Source organism: Perca fluviatilis, chromosome 21 (assembly GCF_010015445.1).
Source record: "Perca fluviatilis chromosome 21, GENO_Pfluv_1.0, whole genome shotgun sequence".
Lineage (NCBI taxonomy): Eukaryota > Metazoa > Chordata > Actinopteri > Perciformes > Percidae > Perca > Perca fluviatilis.
The window spans coordinates 31375695-31395197 of NC_053132.1; the positions used below are offsets into that span (position 1 = coordinate 31375695).

The window sequence follows — 19503 nt, forward strand, 5'->3', positions numbered from 1 at the left end:
TTTGGAATATTGTCATATTCCGAAAGATAGTGGAATATTGGTGTGAATGTAAACGTACTCAGTGTGGTGTAGAATGGCTGAAAAATGTAACACAAGGCAGCTGATGTCTTGGCTTGGATGCAGGCGCAGTTACACTGGGACATCCACAGCATGGTCCATTCACCTTCAATCTAATCATGCCTGACTATTCTTCCAGCCAAGATTGCCATCCCTCTATCGGCTCCTCCATCCATTTCTCATCCCTCTTTCTCTCTGCCTCTCTGTCTCCCTTTGTCCTCCTCATTCATCTGCATTTCTTCTCATTGAACAGTTGACCTGCCATTCTCCCTTGTAGCACTTTCTGTGGTAATGAAACCACACACACACACACACACACACACACACACACACACACACACACACGCACACACACACACACAGAGACACACACAGACACGCAGTATCTCTCCGAGTCCCTGTGTTTTGTATAAGGAGGGAACATCAAACGTGTCTTTGCCCACAGCGGCCCTACTTGAATTTCTTTTTGCATGATGAGATTTCTCTCTCTCTCTCTCTGTCTAACTGTTTGACTCAGAAGCTGCTTCATATATTTATGTACCTCTGGGGGGACCATCTCTCTATCACAGTCTGTGTGTCTCTATCTCTCTCTCCTCTGCTGATTGATATTCTGTGGCAGTAGAAAGCAGCAGCAGCATTTGGGCCGTTGTCAGGGAAGGGGAGCCTTGGTTACGGCGTTGTCAACCTGGTTGCCGTTGTGGTAGGCTAGTCACTTAGTTTCCAGGCGGCTTGGCTCTGCTCTTTTGGTGTTCATCTCATCTCATCCATCCTCCTTTTTTCTGCTCTAATCCTTTTTTGCCCTTAGATGTATTTGGCAGTTTCTTGAGGATGCTCTCATCTTCATTTCCTCTTTGTTTTTGATATCCCATTCCTCCCATCTCTTCCCTTTCCTTCCCTTCATTCCTTCAGTTCAGTTTCATCCTTCCCTTTTATCATTGTGTCTCCTTTGTGCTGAATTTTTCACTGGTGAGGCTTCCTCCTAATCATTTTCATCTTCTTCTTCTCTTTGCCTGTCGGTTTCCTCCCCCAGAATCACGTCCATCCTCTGTTTTTATTGCTCTTTCTTTTATTCATTACATAAGAATAAGATTTATAATTTTTGCTTTCATCCTTTTCACATTTTTTCTTATAAAGATGATCAAATGACGATCTTCTAATTATCAGCAGCTTCACAGTTTCTTTTCTTTCCCTTTGTTTTGTATTTCTTTTACACGCACACACCACTTCCCTTCATAAAAGTCCCTTGGTTTTTAATCAAGTCTTTCTTAGTTTTTCCTTCATGCTTCTTTTTCACTGTCCATTTTTAATGAGACATTCTCATCCCTCACCCATTCCATCTTACGTTATGTAATTAGTTTGTTGTTTTGTTGTCTTCAGTCATCCTCCTTATCTTCCACTCTCCTTTTCTCTGATTAATTTGTTCCTCACAGGATCTGCAGGTCTGTGCTTTGGGCTATTCACATGAGAACAAGAGTGACTTGTCTTTTTCAGGCTCAGCTGCTGTCGTTATCGCTGCACTGGTGTCAGTTTCTCTCACAAACACCCTCCTTGTTTCTGAATAAAAACACTCTGATGGCTCTGTGCTTGTTGTAGATCTATTTGCCGCTCAGGCACCCTTGCATTGTCAAAGTCACATTTGCTGTTCCAGTACATGCAGGAGAAAAATCCACTGCGATATAAAGTATGATGATGTTCACATTTCCCGTTTGTTTGAAATTGATACAATTTGGTAATTGCTTACATACCTCAAGACCCTGTCTGTTTAATTCCCAGCTGAAGAAGCATTAGTGCATTAGATCATTAATATTTGCTGCCTTCTGTTGTAATATATGTGGGGTTTGGGGCTGACCAGGAGCTGTAATCTACAGAAGGGTTGTGCCAGCTAAAGGGACACTCCAGCGATTTAGTATTGCACTTTCATAAAGTTCAGGTACTTAAAACAGAAAAGTCAAAGCAATAACAGGTGATATCTTGACTTAGGTTCCCCTGTAAAGGTCTAGAGAGGTAGAGGGGATAAAGGAGTCTTTTTATCCTGGCTAGTCTACATGTTTTCTGTGCAGTCAAGCTCAATAAATCAGATTAGAGCTTTTGGAGAGCAGGATAGAGCTTACTCTGTGTGTGTGTGTGTGTGTGTGTGTGTGTGTGTGTGTGTGTGTGTGTGTGTGTGTGTGTGTGTGTGTGTGTGTGTGTGTGTGTGAGATATGGACAGACAGACAGAAAGAGAGAGAGTGTGACAGAGAAAAGGAGGCGGGTCGTGTAGCTTATTAAAGGGCTTGTTGGGCTCGAAACACAACTTCATCATTGCTGCAGAATGAAAGTGAGGCTTGTGACCTGATTGATTTAACATTGACATGTAGGCCACTCTCACTTAAAAAAAACAAAAGAAGAGAAACACACATTTTTCACTTGCAATTTCATCATGCAAATCCCAATATAAAGAAAGCTCAGTACACAGATGGAGAGGTGTGCTGCAAACACACTATACTCTGTATTGGCATGTGTGTTTTTTTTCCCAGCTTTCTCTGGCGCTCTATTTAAAAGGAAGATTGTGTTGCTCTATCTCCATTGGTTGTTTGCTTTCATGCCTTGTGCTTATTGGCTGCCAGCAGCCTCCAGTGCAGCCAGCCAGAAAGCTGCTCTGTGGCTGTTAGTGATGGGCAGATTATACGCACACATTCACATTTACTCATGTATACAGTTATATAGTGTACATGAACGTGCAAAAACAATCATAGACATCACTACACTAGAATACATACACACATCAAACACGCATCACGTACACACTGACTGTGGACTTCTTGTCTACTCATTCCTCTGTGTCTCTGGCCTTGTATCTGCTGTTCTTCGCTTCACTCAAGGCCTTTAGATGTACAAAACTGAAAGAGGCAGTCAGCTCAATCTCAACTCCATTTTAAGTGAACTGCTGGACTTGACAACATACGAGTGGGCACTATTATTATGTATTGAAGTAAACCTGTGTTCTTCCCTTTGGGTTACATTTTTTATTTTAGTTTATTACTTGTACATCATCTTTATTCTTCAAATTTGAGGGCTGCAACTAATAATTATATTTATTGTCAATAATTCAAACAATTCAGTGGATTATTTTCTTTATTAATCAATTATTTGTTTTGTATATATATAAAATGTCAGAAAATGGTGAAAGATGTCAATCATTGTTTCCCAAAATGACCTCCTCAAATGTCTTGTTTTGATCACAGCTCGAAGATCTTCAGTTTACTGTCACACAGGAGAGAAGAAACTAGAACATATTCATATTTAACAAGCTGGGATCAGAGTTTTTACTTCTTCTTTTTTTATGAAAAAAAATGGCTCAAACTGATTACTGTAATCGATTATCAAAATAGTTGATTAATTTAATAGTTGACATCTAATTGATTTAATCTTTGCAGCTCTACTGCCAAGTTAATAGAAGCCATCCTTAACAGTAGCTATTAATGCTAATGATGCTGCTGACACTGTTGAATAAGTGGTCTCAATGAGATGTGACAAATTCAGGTAGCACCATCAGGAGTGCTGCTACAGATTCTCTCTGGGGGCTTTGCCTGGCTGTGGGCTCCTGAATCAGTCAGCCACACACGGACACACTCACGCCGTCACACGGTGGGGAATAGGCTTGTATTGGAGGACCTGAGTCTGTAGTCAGCTTCAGTCTTGTCTCTAGGCCGGTGTCTTCTATTGGTGCCTGGATGCCCAGGCCATAAGAACAGAGTGACACACCGCCTGTAGTGATAGTGAGAGCTTATACTGCTAATATCAGATGGTGTACACGGTGTTTCACGTATGGCGCCTGCTCTCCTTTGTTCTCTCTATCTCCCATTTCTGCTCCTCACTGTGGCTGATAGAAGCATACTGATTCAGAGGTGTGTGTGTGTGTGTGTGTGTGTGTCCATGGCCAATGCTCACTGCTGCCTCCCGTTACCATAGCAACAGAGTTTTCTCATTCTTGTCATGTGTGTGTTTTTTTTCCGACTGAATACTCAGTGTACTCTGTGTGTGTGTGTGTGCATGTGCGTGTGCGTGTAGACAGACTACAGTATCATCCTTGCTCTGGACGTGTCAAGGTTAGAAATATGCTTGCTGATAGTAATCAGTGCATGCAGATGGATCGCACACCGGATCGACAGTGGGACAGTCTATACTGTTCTTCACTTCTCATTGCATCCCTAATCATCCATGTGTACTGTACGGCATATGGTCGTAATCTATATTTCAGATGAATAAATGATAATCTGTACAGTCACCAGAGCAGTCAGTAGAAACAAAGCTATGGTAACACACAAGAACAGACGCATGTATTCAAACCACTTGCTGTGCATGTGTGTTGTTTATGTTTAACGATCAGAGATCCACAGCACATAACTCAGCCTGAGGTTAGTGCATTGATAGCTCTAAAGGATCAAGACTTGTCACACAGCTGCTGCTACTCCGGTACACACACACACACACATAAACACAAAAAGAGACACGTACAAACAGACACAGACATAAACTGATTGACGCAACAGGTTTGACAGGAATGTCTCACTCTCCCTGTCATCTATCCTCTTGTGCCTGACAGAGAGGCTGAGTCTACACAGATAGACGAGGCTGGCTGCTGTGTTAGGGACACACAATTCATATTTAAATGTTAATGAAGGCGGTTTTTATTGAATTTAATGGGTCAGAGTAACCTGAATTTTGGAAGACTTTCAATCATGGTGAAACTGATAGAATTACCTAATTAAAAGATGAATTAAGAGATGATGTGTGGATAAAGTATTATTTGGGATTGTATTTTGTATTGTACAAAATAACACCAATGTCATATTCATATGTGGTTGTTTATCACCATGGTGTTACCTTCCAACATATTGCCTAGCCTTAAAGTGGCTATGATTGATTTCTTTTTTTAATAATAACAATGTATCAAATGAGAATATGAAAACAGTGTTTCAATGGGAAAGGGGTCGCTCTATGAACCTTTTCAGCTGCAGCAGGTAGCTTATTTATTTATTTTTACAGAAAATGCTCCAAAAACTCACTGTACACTACCTGCTCAGCAGCAAACAGCACAAACAGTTAGAGACTAGCTGGTGAACATAGTGGACCATTTAGCAGTTAAAGAGCCATAGTGTTGCTCTGTAACTTCGAGATCTATAAATATGTCTATATTTATAAAAGGTTTATCTATAAAAGGTGATATGTTAATGTTATGTTCACAAGTTGTTTCCACTGTCCTCAAGTGGACAAAAAAAAAAAGTCTTAGTCTCATTATCAGGGGTCATTATGAACATCTCATTTTCTACTGGTCCCATTGTTTCTCCTTAATCAACTGTAAACATGAAAAAATGTTTTTACACATGTATTATTTAGATTTAAGCACCAATCCGTTAACTTCTTGCTACCATAATTATCCACCCATGGGAATTCATCAACCCGCAAAGTATCAAATGTTCCTTTCAGTGTTGGAAATGATTTTGTTCTGTCCACCTGCCACTGTGGCTGATAGATTCAAAAATGTACCAGCCACAAAAAAACACATTTTACCTCCTAATTTTTTGTGTCACACTCTTTTTGTGTCACACTCTTTGCACTGACAATGATATGACCGCCAATGCAGATTGTTTAGACATAGGCTGGGAAATGTTCTTTGGTTGTATGTGTTTCATAGTGGGGGTGTCAGGGGATGAATAGACTTCTAGCCGGCTACTTCTATGTTTGTTGTTTATGTTCTTTGAGTCAGCGCTGGCCGACTCAGCTCAGCACTATAATTCCCTGTCCCCACATGGCCTGTTGGGCCCCGGGCCAACGGGCAACAGATATGAACATGTGCATATGCAAGAGTGTCTGTATTTGTGTGTATGCTGTTTAGTTGTGGCAGTAATGCTAGTTGAGACTATTCCAAATTAAAGACACACACACACACACACACACACACACACACACACACACACACACACACACACACACACACACCCTCTTGCCAAACTGTGTTGGTGTTTATTTAGATTATTCAAAAGATAGGTGAACATCAGATTTAAAAATGATTATAAAAATACCACATACAGTGCAAACAGTCTTCACTCTGTCCAGTGGTTTTCTGTAACTGAGAGGGACTCTGCCGCATAATCAGCAGCTCAAATAGCATTTCTCCCCAATTTCATTCCTTTTTCAAGCCTTTAAAACAGGATTTTGTTTACTCGAACGTGTGACCAGCGGTGTCTTGTTGAAGCCCAAAAAAGGGATGTGAAAATTTGTAAGAATTACAAGCCTTATTTTTTGAAATAATAATCAAAAATGCTTGCAGACGGTCCTCATGTTTTATTAATAAATGTTTCCGATCATTGTAATGACGGTGTTGAAGCAATGAGTTTATTAATCAGTTACTTGATAGAAAGCAAATTAATAAACAACTCCTTCTGTTTTATATAATTAAGATTCTTTTTGCTTGTTTTCTGCGACCAGCAGTCCAAAGATGTCCCCTCAGGCTGTGGGGAGGTTGTGATGGGGATTTGTTATTGACAATGTATGGACTGAACAATAAATTAACTAATGAGAAAAAAATCATCAACAAATACAGTTGATGAATCATTAATGAAAACAATTGCTAGTTGTGTCCCTAAATGACATTAGGCTGTGTCATTAAAGTGAAGTGGGGCGCCTGGGTAGCTCACCTGGTAAAGCAGGCGCCCATATATATAGAGGTTTACTCCTCGACACAGCGGCCCTTTGCTGCATGTCATTCCCCCTCTCTCACCTCTTTCATGTCTTCAGCTGTCCTCTTTAAAATAAAAATAAAGTGAAGTGATGACAAATGTTAATGATACTCGGCTGAACTGAAACCGAGACTGCGACAGATGGAGGTTAACCTTTGTTGTCTGGAATGAATTAGAGATGAAAGGATGGTAGAGCATGTGAGAGTGATAGATGAGATCAGATAAGGGCGTGCAGATGAGTGTCCTGGAATGACTGCTACAGTATTGATACAACTGAAAGAGGGGTGTAACGATACATCAATCTCCATTCAGTCCTCAACGATCCGATACTATCGACACAAAGTGAAATTATCAATACATGTCGTCATCTTTAAGATGCACCTTCATTTTTAACTTAAAATTATTATTAACTTAAATGTATGAAAGAGCTTAGCAAGGAAATGTTCAAATTCAAATTTTAGTTGTTTTTAGTAAAGGCTTATGTATCGTCTCATATCGGTCGCCGGCCCCTGAATGAAATCAAATCAAAATGGTATTGTGGCAGACTTTGTGATATCAGTAAATACTGTATCGTTGTCCTAAGAATCAATATCATTTTGTATCGGGGTAAAATGTGTGATTTACACCCCTAAACTGAAATGGACAGAAATCAGTAATGAGTGGAGATGGAGGTGTTTGATGGAGGTGGGTTATGACATGAGGGATAATAAACCTATAGACACGAAACAAAGGAGGACAGACTGAGGTAGCTGCCTGAGTGCCTGCTGGCAGGGAGTGATCACTCTGGTGACTGCAGTAGTGCATTATGGGAGAGGGGGGGTGGGAGGCAGACTGAGGACAGATGCACTCGTTGCTCCCTCTTCCTCTCTCTGCCTATGGAGCGAAGAGTGGGGGGAGGGGTGAGTTATATATTATATAGAATGAGAGAACAGGGAGGAAGAAGATCAGAGGAGGGAGTGAAGATAACATGAGGAGGATGAAGGAAGGAAGGAAGACAGGAAGGAAGACTGCTAAATATGCAAGCACACACACACACACACACACAGACACTCACACACACACAACCTTATTCATGCACACACAAAAGGAAACCTGCAACAGTCAGTGACTGGCTAATATTTCTATAGTAAATAAAAATGCTCCTGTAGCTACATCTACACTACTACGTTTCGGTTCAAAAACGAATATCTTTTGCTTACGTTTACGCCTCACCCACGCTACACCCACGTTTCCTAGCCCCTTAAACGGAGACCTTTGGAAACGCTGTTGCCCCCATTTTGGTTTGAAAACTCTGGGGTTGCTTTGTAGTCTGGGTGAGCACAAAAAAGGCTTTTGGAAAATGGCGTTGCACATCAGTCTGTCCAATCGGTAAGGTAGACTTATGCCGTTTTTCCATTACATGTTACCTGCTCGCCTCGACTCGCCTCGCCTCGATGCACTGTGCGTCCGTTTTCCATTGCAGATTTTAGTACCGCCTCAGCGTGGCTGGTCATCATAGCGGCGCCACAGTAAACTGCCGTGACCTAATGCGACACACACACACAGAACATGGAAGGTGTGTGTTGTTGCCACAGCAAGAAGACTCATTTTGTTTCAAATGAAACTGGAGGCAGCAAAAAAAAAACACAGCTGGCTAAACTATTTTGTTCAGGACACTTCAGGACATTGTTCAGTTTTTTCTCCAAAGTATTTTCTGTATTTCAACCGGGTAACGTCAGACAATCTGCTTCCTGTTTACACCGGCACGCACATGCTCAGTGTAAGCGAATGGTCGTGTGATATGTGTTGTCAGACGTGTTGATATGGACAGAGATTAGTTCTGCCACTGGAGCTCAAACTCTTGAGTGGACCGAGACAGTTTTTGTCTCAAAACGCCGCTTCAAAATGAAAACCTAGTAGAGTAGATGTGGCCTGTGACTCTCTGCTGTACAACATTAGAATACCTCTACATTATTGTTAACTCAAACTGCATTCAATATTATCAACCATTATCAAACAGCTGCTGGTGCTTCACTCACACATCCCAAACTTTTTAGTTTATATGGAATCAGAAATGTGTTGTGTATATTAAAAGTACCCATGGGTTCTGTGTGGTTTTAACTGTTTGTTTATACGCGTTAATACGTGTGTTAATGTGCATACTTCTGAAGACTTTCATTTTCAGATTTTCTGCTATACAAGATGTACAGTTCTCCTTCTCCAACCTGCAAAAAATGCAACTGTCTTATCAGTCTAAAACTACGTCCCAGTAGGCAGGTCTAACCCAGGTCTTAAATGTGAAACCAAACTGCCCTCATAATTGGTTGGGTTTGTGATGTTGTTATTGAAACTTGTCCCTCTTTGTGGTTTGTAGGTATACGTGGAGTTTGACGACCAGGAGTGGGAGAACAGAGAGTGGGTGAAGGTCTATGAGGATTTCCAGCTGTTTCTGCTGGAGCACCAGCTGGTCTGGGCCAAGAGGAAGGAGGGAGCCGGAGGAGCGGGAGGAGCGGGAGCAGGTGGAGGAGCAGGAGGCGTGCTGCAAGGAACCAAGGCCAAACACATACAGTGGCCTGCCCTGGTAAGACCTTTGTTTTCTATTTATAGGCTGGACACAAAAATAGAAACAGTCAGCCATATGACCACACTTCTCTTCATCTAAATATAAAGCCTCAGGATCATTCATCAGTAGGGCTGGGTACCAAAGTTAATATTTTTTAGGCAGCGACCGAATTGCCTGTAAAGTATCGAGTATCGAAAAATGCCTCGTCATTCAATACACAATTTCAATACCTAATGGGTAAATCTCATCAGCACCAGTGAGCCAATCAGCATGCTTGAACAATACCCAGCCCTATTCATCAGCCTCACTTTAAGTTGTTACATTTATTTGTCCTTTGTGGCCATTATTTGTCGAAGTGGTTACTGAGCGGCAGCCCCGCTGTGTTTACCAGCCGTTCTGTGTTGGGCTGTGTCTGTTGAGCTTCTAAAGGCCACCACTATCATCCTCATTGTGAAGTACTTTGATTGGAACATTGACACATTTTTCCAGTTTTTCATTAATCATGTAGCTTTGTGACTAATTCATCTGCATCCATGTTACTGAATATTTTTGCCTCAAGTAGCCTTGTTTTCAGGAACACTGACTATACCCATCTAAGACTTCCAGGAGGTACCTTACCTGCGCATTCACTTAAAGAACCAGAGTCTATAGTTCTTTGGTTGCTCAGCCATAGTCACTGGTCCCTGGAAACGCCGATTGGCCAATCATAAACCTCACAGCTTCATAGCTAAGAAAGCACGGGTCACCACAAATTATTTATTTATTTTTTATTTATTTTTTAAGATAATGTTTTGGGCATTTTTAGGCCTTTATTGACAGGACAGCTGAAGAAATGAAAGAGGAGAGAGAGGGAATGACATGCAGCAAAGGGCCGCAGGTCGGAGTTGAATCCGGGCCTGCTGCGTCGAGGAGTAAACCTCTATATATGGGCGCCTGCTCTACTAACTGAGCTATTTGGGTGCCCGCAAATCATTATTTTGACAAAAGGCAAAAGGTGGACATTTTTTGGATTGTATACAGACGTTAAAAAGTGATTAAATGACTTCCTGAGTAGGCCAAAAGAGGTAGAGATAAAGAGGGACGAGTGTGTGCAAACGAGCTGGAGATGGAGGGCAGCGATCGACAGAACAAAGCCTCTGAAGGAGAGAAACTAAACTTACAACCATTTAACCATGTTTCCATAATCACAGACTTTAACCATCACTCCTCAGTGAACAGCCTTCTAGTCTGAGATCAATTTCTAGTTAAAGAGCCAGTTATCTAGCCTGGTTCTCAGTTGTAACTGAGAAGGGTCTGGGAAAGGTTCATTGACAGTTCATTTCCAAAGTGGCGTCACCAACGGACGCCGCTCAAATGCCTCTGGGTGCATTGTCCTTCAACCAATCAGAGCAACGATCTGGGTGACGCTACGCTTCGGTAGCCGTCATGTTGAATGTAAACAAAAAGCTGCTCGCCGTCGCTGCGCTATCATCGTCGCATAAAGCCCGCCTCAACGGTTGTGATTGGTGCCTCGATTTTGGGGACAAAAATGGGCTCTTGGCCAGACTGACTTGCAGAGCAAATCTCAAATTTGCCGGAAGTTTGTCAGGGTTTACCCAGGCTGCCAGTTATCATTATGGTGTTTCCATGTTTTTTAGGAGTTAAAATAATATTGGAATTTATTTTTAAAACACGTAACCAATTCAAGGACAAGCTGTACACATTTTGATAATAATGATTATGAAATGAGAACAGTAGTGCAAAAATAAGCTGTGCACATTATGATAGTAATGATAAGTAAGGAGATAATGTAATATAGTGACATGAGTAAAGTAGCGGCTGAAACCACAGTTAAAATGTTTGTCTGATAGTGGTTTTAATAGGAATATCCCACTCTGGTGTGTGTGTGTGTGTGTGTGTGTGTGTGTGTGTGTGTGTGCGTGCATTCTGATGCTGTGACTGCTCTGTGTCTCTGTTATCACACACACATCCACCATTGGTGTGGTTCCTGTGGTGTTTTTGCTGTCATCTGTATGTCACACTTCTCACGCACACATTGTATCACACACACACTTCAGACGACAGTGGTCTGGGGACACATGCTCATGCTGAAGCCCTGTGGATGTGTGTTTGTCTGTGGCAGTCAACTCATATTTGTAGCTAAATGTTTTTGTGTCTAAATCCGTTCATAAATGTTTGACATTGATGGCATTTAGTTTAAGACTTTGTGCATGGTTTTTTTCTCTGTGTATGCCCGGCAGTGGCTGCATGGAAATGTGATTCACTGTTTTGATTATGTAATAGCAGTGTGCACAGCACCATCTGGCACACGCATTTGGGGGGGGGGGTATAAGAGTTCAAAGACTTCCACACACACTGTGTTTTCCTGGTTGTTTTTCTCTCTGTTTGACTCCTCCTCCTCCTCCTCTGGTTTTTGTTTCACTCGTTCGTCATATCACTGCCCCTTTGCTGCTATTGTCATAGAAACAACATAAAAAAATTTGAGTACAGACCCACAAACACACATACATCAATGACGATGACAAACAGATGCACTAACAGATGGGGCAGGACAAATTATGTGATTGGTGGGAAATGGTAGTCCACTGCACACTTTGATAAAACAACCCATAATGTGTCTCACTGTGCTTTATGCTGGGTTTACACACGCAGCTCCAACAGCAGCAGACCGGAGCGCATGTTGCAGAGCACTACGCAGAGCGCTAGCGGAGTTTTACAGGCAAAACTGCCTCTAAAAACCCAGCGTTAGAACGTAAACATATGAAAATAAGTTTAGTTAAATTCTTTTGGCACCGACGCTCTCTCTCTCTCTCTCTCTCTCTCCACACACACACACACACACACACACACACACACACACACACACACACACACACACACACACACACACACACACATGTCTGAGGACTGCAGTTCAGTCTGGCTGCTGCTTAGCGCAGATCTCTCTCTTTTTTGTCTCTGTCTATTTTAAAATGACACCAGCAAAGCCCAACTTTACTTTTAATGAAATCAAACAAAGAGAAATGTTTCCCCTCATCTAAAAACGATACTAGAGTAACCTACTTCCTTTTCCAACTGCTGCAATAAATATGATGAGGAGTAATCCAAATGTAATCGCTGTGAAACAATAATCAAATAGGCTTTATTTCTCTCTCTCCCTTTACTGTACAATGGCAATTTGAAGTAGCTACAAAACATTAGTTCTGCTGGTGTACAGCTGGACGGGAGTATGTGATGTTAGCTGTTCATTGAATATGACGTGTGAAGCCCCGGCCATTTCTAGCACTTAAGGTAATTGTTATGCAGTGCTCCAGGGTTGACCCAGGTGATCTCTGAATTGTCACGACCAGGGATATACTCACGTAGACTGGCTTGGTTTGAATTTCCAATACAAGTGTTGAACCCTGATCAGACCCTGGTCAGTGGTGTGAAAGGGGCATAAGGAGCCACCAGTGGATAAGTTTACTGTGAAGCAAATGCAGGAACAGTTGAGTTTGTGTGAGCATTAACTTAACATGGCCATGGAGGAATTGACCTGATTACAAAGAGAACAGATCGGTGTGTTAAGGAAATACTGACAACACAAATTAGCAAGTGCCCCATTTGTAGTCTTATCAGTTCAGTCAGACAGAAGCTGCATCTGAAAGCATTTCTTTATTTTAGGCTCTGTACTTGCTCCTTCATCACTACTCTTAAGTTAAATGTTCAGGAAGTCTGGCTTGCTTTCTGGGACATGCACAGACTTTGAACACTTCTGCAGGAGCACTGATGGTGATTAATATTGACACATTCACCTAGAAACAGACACAGTCAGACACACAGATTAGACCACACACAGACTAGTGTAGTTATTACATTGTTACATAACTAATAAGCCCCTGTGACCTACACACACACACCCACACACACACACACACACACACACACACACACACACACACACACACACACACACACACACACACACACACACACACACACACACTGTGTGTCTCTTCTTTTTCTCAGTTTATTCATGGTTGTCATTGTTAGTCTCTGTCTGTTTTTACTCTTTCTGTGTCTCTCTCACATTCATCCCTTTCTCTCTTGTGCTTTTTCTCAGCTTTGGTCTTAATAATGAGGTCTGTAGACTTTTAAAGATATGTGTACATTGGTTATTTACCAGAAAATATGGATTCCTACCTTGCATCTAATGTGTTTGTTTGAGCCTGTATGTTGCTCTAATATAACTCATATGTTACTATTAGCAATACACCAATATAGGATTTTGAAAATACTTTACCATCCCATGCCAACTGATACACATACTATAGACATATTATAGACAGTTAAAATGTGCTATCCTCAAAAAACAGTCTTGAAGATTAATTTCAACATGGAACTATTATATATTGATATTATTATATATAGTGTTATCAACAGTCCTAAACCCATAGGTATTCAGTTTATCAAAGTTGTTGTCAAAAATGATTTGGTATCTAGACCAATAATCTTTAATGAAAAGAAATTGTACATTTTCTGTTGATCCATTAATTAATTAATTGTTTTAGCTCCACAAGTAGGTTACCAGGTCACTAACTCCCATTTTAAAGCTGATATCAGACACAAGAGCCATAGTGGTGCAGCAAATGGATGCATCTCCAGCTGCTGTGCATCCACTGAACCCGGTGTGTAATCACTCACGTTAGGCAGCGTGTGGAATCCCACCCAGAGGCTCTCCTCCTGAATAGCAAATGAGCTGTGAAGAACAAAGACGTAGTTAAACAGCCTGGTCACGGCAGCGCGGAAACACACAGGAATGAATGGAGGACTGAAAGGAGTAAGGAATGTCTGAACTAAGATGTAGCAGGACCTATCTCTGGTCCGCTATTGTAGGATTGATCAGTGCTTCTGTGATGCTTATGTCAGCAGCAGTAGTAAGAGTAATAATAGAACATGTAATGGTGCTATTAGAGACAGATGCAGCAGTTGTAGCTTTAGAAGGAGCAGCAATCTGATAACCATAATTAGAAGTGGAAAAAAATGTAGATGAAGTCTCAGCTGCAGGTTGTAAGACATTTCTATAGTTCACTCATGCTGACAGAAGTTAAAAAGGTTTTTAAAGTATGATAAACAAGTGACTGTCATGTCTGCAGTGTGGATTTAGACTTATAGTAAAAAAGGGATAAAAACAGCAGAGCTCCTTCCAGTATCACATGGACAGGTCTCCAGTCTGTCAAAGTGCCGACACATATAGACAGACAATAATAGGGATGCTATTTTAGATTTTTTTATCTGACTAATGGCTGACCATCTTTAACCGATGATTAATCGTTAGCCAACAAGCAGGACACTGCAGGAAGCTTGGGCATACTTTGCGTGTCTGTGGGCAGCTGCAGACTTGTACCAGTCATGCAGCCACAACGTTGCGTGCATTGTCGTGGACACATACAGCCACTTTCCTAAAAATGCTTGCACATCCTTGCGACCAGTACAAGTCCGCAGCTGTCCATGGAGCATACTGTATGTCCGAGCGTACATATGGTTTACTCTGTTTGTTAAACGGCCGATTTAACCCGCCAGTCCTCATCTATATAGTGGAATGTGCCACATAGGTCTGATATGATAGATGATCTTATCTCTTTATGTTAGTGCTTGATAATGTCATTGACTGAGCCACTGTTTTCTTTGCCTCTGCCGCTGTTAGCAGCCTACTGTAGAAAAAACACCTCTCCGTACTCTGCGTCCCAATGTGGACATCGGGCAGACCACAGTCCTTAAAGTGATGGTTCGGAGTAATTCACCCTAGGGTCCTTTGCACCACGACCTCGAGCCAAACACCCCCCCAGAAGCTTTTTTCACCTGGGTCTAACATTGGGCAAGTTAGCGTAGAGTAGCGTTTTTATATATATATTTATATAGCGCTTTTCTAGTCTTAACGACTACTCAAAGCGCTTTAACGTAGTTAAACTGCTTGGCTGACCATGTGGCCAAGGCTGCCACCTGCTCATCAGATAAACATTCACACTCGGGGTTCAGTGTCTTGCCCAAGGACACTGACAAGGACAACTGCTCTACCACTGAGCCACAGCCGCCACTAACTGTCCAATCTGAGTTTTCTCTCACACAACTATTTTACAGCGGCTCCGAGCGGAGCTTAGCACCACCCGTGATGATTGTGATTGGTTTAAAGAAATGCCAATAAACCAGAGCACGTTTTTCTCCCATCCCAGAATGCTATGTGGACTAGCCAGACCCTCCTCCGCTCCGCAGCGTGTGGATGGTCTGGCAAAGCGAGACTACAGTCAGTCAGACCTCAAGTGTCCTGGGAGAGCTGTCTCTGGAAGATGTCAATAGATTGTTAAACTGTATCCATTCATGATAGAATACAGTAGAATAAAATATCTTTATTGCCATTGTACAAGTACAGTGTGATTAAGATGGGCTGATCATGCACTGTGTGGGCAGGGCCTGAGACAGATATAAACACACACACTACAAGGAAGACCGATATGGAAACTAATGGACTAAAAGGTGCAGACAACACAACTGGGATTTATGATCTCAAAGTTTCATTTGATGTTGATTTTGGGATGTCTCTAATTCCATAATTATTATGGTGATGATACATTAATATTACCATCACCAAATTGCTTGCTTGTAATACCTGAAGAACGGTGTGAAAATAACTACATTTTGGGCAGGTTCTACAGAATGTGGTCGTTTTCTTTATATTATCCTCAAAAATATTTTATTTCTTATATTCACGATGGTTTGCCATGGTCATTTCCAGGGCTATATGAGAAGGACAGATAGTTGCATAATTTAATGGTGTAGCGCATGAATGTGTGTCTGACAAATGCACCACTTGTAGACTTTGATAGAAAGTTCCTGCATGTTAAAAACAAGATCCTATGTCCTGCTTATGAGCCTCATCCCATATAGACATGGTGTGAGAGCATTGACTTCAGCTGATCCCCAGGAGCTGGATAATTGGGATGATTGGTGTGTCATGGACTCTCCCATCCAGACAAAAAGAAAATTCGGGTGAACGGAAAACGATTTTGAAACGGCATTGATACTGTTAATGTATCACAGCACAGGTACAGCTTAATCTTGACTTAGGTGTGTATTTGTGTGTGAAGGTGGTGTTTATCAGTGTTTGCATTGCATGTGTGCACATGTATGAGGTGTGTTCCTCTGTGTGTGTTGGTGTAATGACCGGTGGTGTCAGGCGATGTAAGGCTGCAGTGTGATTTATCTCTCCTGTAGGATAACCTGAGCTCTGTTAGCTAATGGAAAAGGGCCATTTCATCATACACGAACGCGCGCATGAACACACACACACACACACACACACACACACACACACACACACACACACACACACACACACACAGCTGTTTGTGACCTTTTCCCTTTCAGACTACTACTTAATCTGTTATAGTATGTCAGTGCAGCTGTGTGTGTGTGTGTGTGTGTGTGTGTGTGTGTGTGTGTGTACAGTAACACATCAGGCAAGCTCATGCTTTTGGGTCTAAGTTTATTACACATCATCACATGATAATACACCCACGAAAAACCAACCGACTGTCACTGCTCTGCTTTCCTCTCATACTGTTTTTGTTCACAGGAGAGGAAGCGCTCACACCTCCCCATTCACTTTACTGTGTGTGTGTGTGTGTGTGTGTGTGTGTGTGTGTGTGTGTGTGTGTGTGTGTGTGTGTGTGGGAAATGAGTCTTCTGTGGGTTTCCTGTCTGCCAAAGGACTGATAAGGTGTTTATTGAGGCAGGATTTGCTGTTGCCTCTTTTTACGGTCTTAATCCTTCATTTTCCTCTCTCTCACAATCTCATATGGCAGTGATGTAACTGCTTCAGCTTTAAGTGTTGAAAATTTCATGGTGAAATTGATGTAATAAATTATGTTCCTCTTGGCCTAAAAGAGACCTTAAAAGGTTCCTGTGTAAGTTTCAGTCTGCTGTCCAACTTTAGACTATTCTGACATTCTGTAAAGCTTTGTGAAGTTATATTTATGATTAACTTTCTCGTAGTACAGTAGCACAATCGTCAGTAGAGAGAAGGCCAGAGACAGCTGCAGCACCCGCGCATATATGTGTTTTTGAGAGAGCGAGTGCTATTAGACCTGTACTCACACAGAGTTGCTGTGTGATATCTCTGTGCCCGAGTAGCAGTGCTTCGGCTGTGCTTCCACCCAATATAGTCCCAAGTCAATATCTGCCTAGGAAATCGTCTAGTCTTAATCTGTATTGCTATTTGTACTCGTTGTGAATACACAGACCACAAGAAGTAATTAGGTTGTTTTTGGTTTTTGTTGGCTCACTTTTACTCATGACATGCTAACGGCAACAAACAATTCCATTCACTACGCTAAGCTAAGCTAGCAGCGGCGCTGCCGGACTAAGACAATACATGCACGGAGACAAAAATGCGTTTGCCCACCTATATAAATATAGAGGAGATGGTGAATAACCCTATTTCAACAAATGGTGAAGTGTTCCTTTAAGGATTCAGTCCCGTCTTAAACAGGCTGTGTGAAAGGGGCTCTTTATTATAGCAAATGTGTAGCTGGTCAGCACTAGCATTTCATCTCCTGTCTCTTCAAACAGAGGACAGGGATGGGAAGTTTGGCAAGTTACATGATTGTCTTTGTGATCTTGATCTTTTCAAAAGATGAAACCTGTCAAATTTCAGGTGGATATGTTATTTATGTTTTATTAAAATGCAGATTTGTTCGCAGTGTTCCTGGTAAGGGTTTGGGTCTGTGGTTGTTCTGGTTCAGTGTTGATGTGGCTTTCATCATGACAGGATGACCACATACACTCTAGGTGTGGCTCAGCAGAGTGTGTGTTTCTCTTTCTCTGCTGTAGCAGTGCTACTTAAAGGCAGAATGACTTCTGCAAATAATGATTGAATAAGGCTGTGTTATACACAGGGGGTTGCATACGGTTGCAAGTTTAGGTGTGGTCAGCAACACACACACACACACACACACACACACACACACACACACACACACACACACACACACACACACACACACACACACACACACAGCCGTTCAGCCACCCTCTTTCTGTCTCCTCTCTCAGCACTCTGTTCTCTTAAGTCTGTGTGTGACATGTGGTCTGTGATGACACATCATCTTCCACACTTACCAAACCATTACAATTTTTATGTAAGGACGGCTGCCGACCTACTGTACAGGATGTGATATAACGTTCTGATGTAGCAGGTCTTTAGTGTATGTGCTATAGTAGTAAATAATATCAATTCTGGTAATGTAATATTAAAGGTGAAGTGTACACATTGAATGCATTCTAGGGTGTTCTTCTTTATGGAAATTATGATTTCTAAAGGCTGATTCCTTAAGGTTTTCACATTCTGTTATCTAGTAGCAACAGGTCACCTCCTTCCCTCTTAGTGTTAGATACAGATATAATCCTTTTACTTTTATATATATATATGTGTGTGTGTATATATATATATATATTATTTATATATATATATATATGTATGTATGTGTATGTGTATATATATATGTATGTATGTATGTATATGTGTTATGGTAATATTATACATTTTAATAAAAAATCCATTAAGACATTTTGAATGGGTTATAAAAACATTTTTGAATTATCTGAAAAAAAACTTGACAAATCAATTTTTCATCACTTTGATGCAAAAGTAATTTAGAATTCATATATATATATATATATATATATATATATATATATATAGGTCTTATATTTTAGATTCAAAGTAGCCACCCTTTGCTTTTTTATTAATAAGGGAAAAAATTCCACTAATTAACCCTGACAAAGCACACCTGTGAAGGTAAAACCATTTCAGGTGACTACCTCATGAAGCTCATTGAGAGAACACCAAGGGTTTGCAGAGTTATCAAAAAAGCAAAGGGTGGCTACTTTGAGGAATCTAAAATATAAGACATGTTTTCAGTTATTTCACACTTTTTTGTTAAGTACATAATTCCATATGTGTTCATTCATAGTTTTGATGCCTTCAGTGAGCATCTACAATGTAAATAGTCATGAAAATAAAGAAACACATTGAATGAGAAGGTGTGTCCAAACTTTTGGCCTGTACTATCTATATATATATATATATATATATATATATATATATATATATATATATATATATATATATATATTTCGTCATAC

The 19503-nt window shown here is 41.1% G+C and overlaps 1 protein-coding gene across 3 annotated transcripts in view; it reads left to right on the top strand.

The window, feature by feature from the left end:
* The window catches only part of jmjd1cb (jumonji domain containing 1Cb), a 162187-nt gene that overhangs the window by 59848 nt on the left and 82836 nt on the right, over positions 1 to 19503 (top strand). For all 3 annotated transcript variants that reach the window (XM_039787520.1, XM_039787521.1, XM_039787522.1), the window contains exon 2: positions 9133 to 9339. In XM_039787520.1, coding sequence (XP_039643454.1) covers positions 9133 to 9339 — 207 coding nt within the window. The remainder of the gene's footprint in view (positions 1 to 9132; positions 9340 to 19503) is intronic.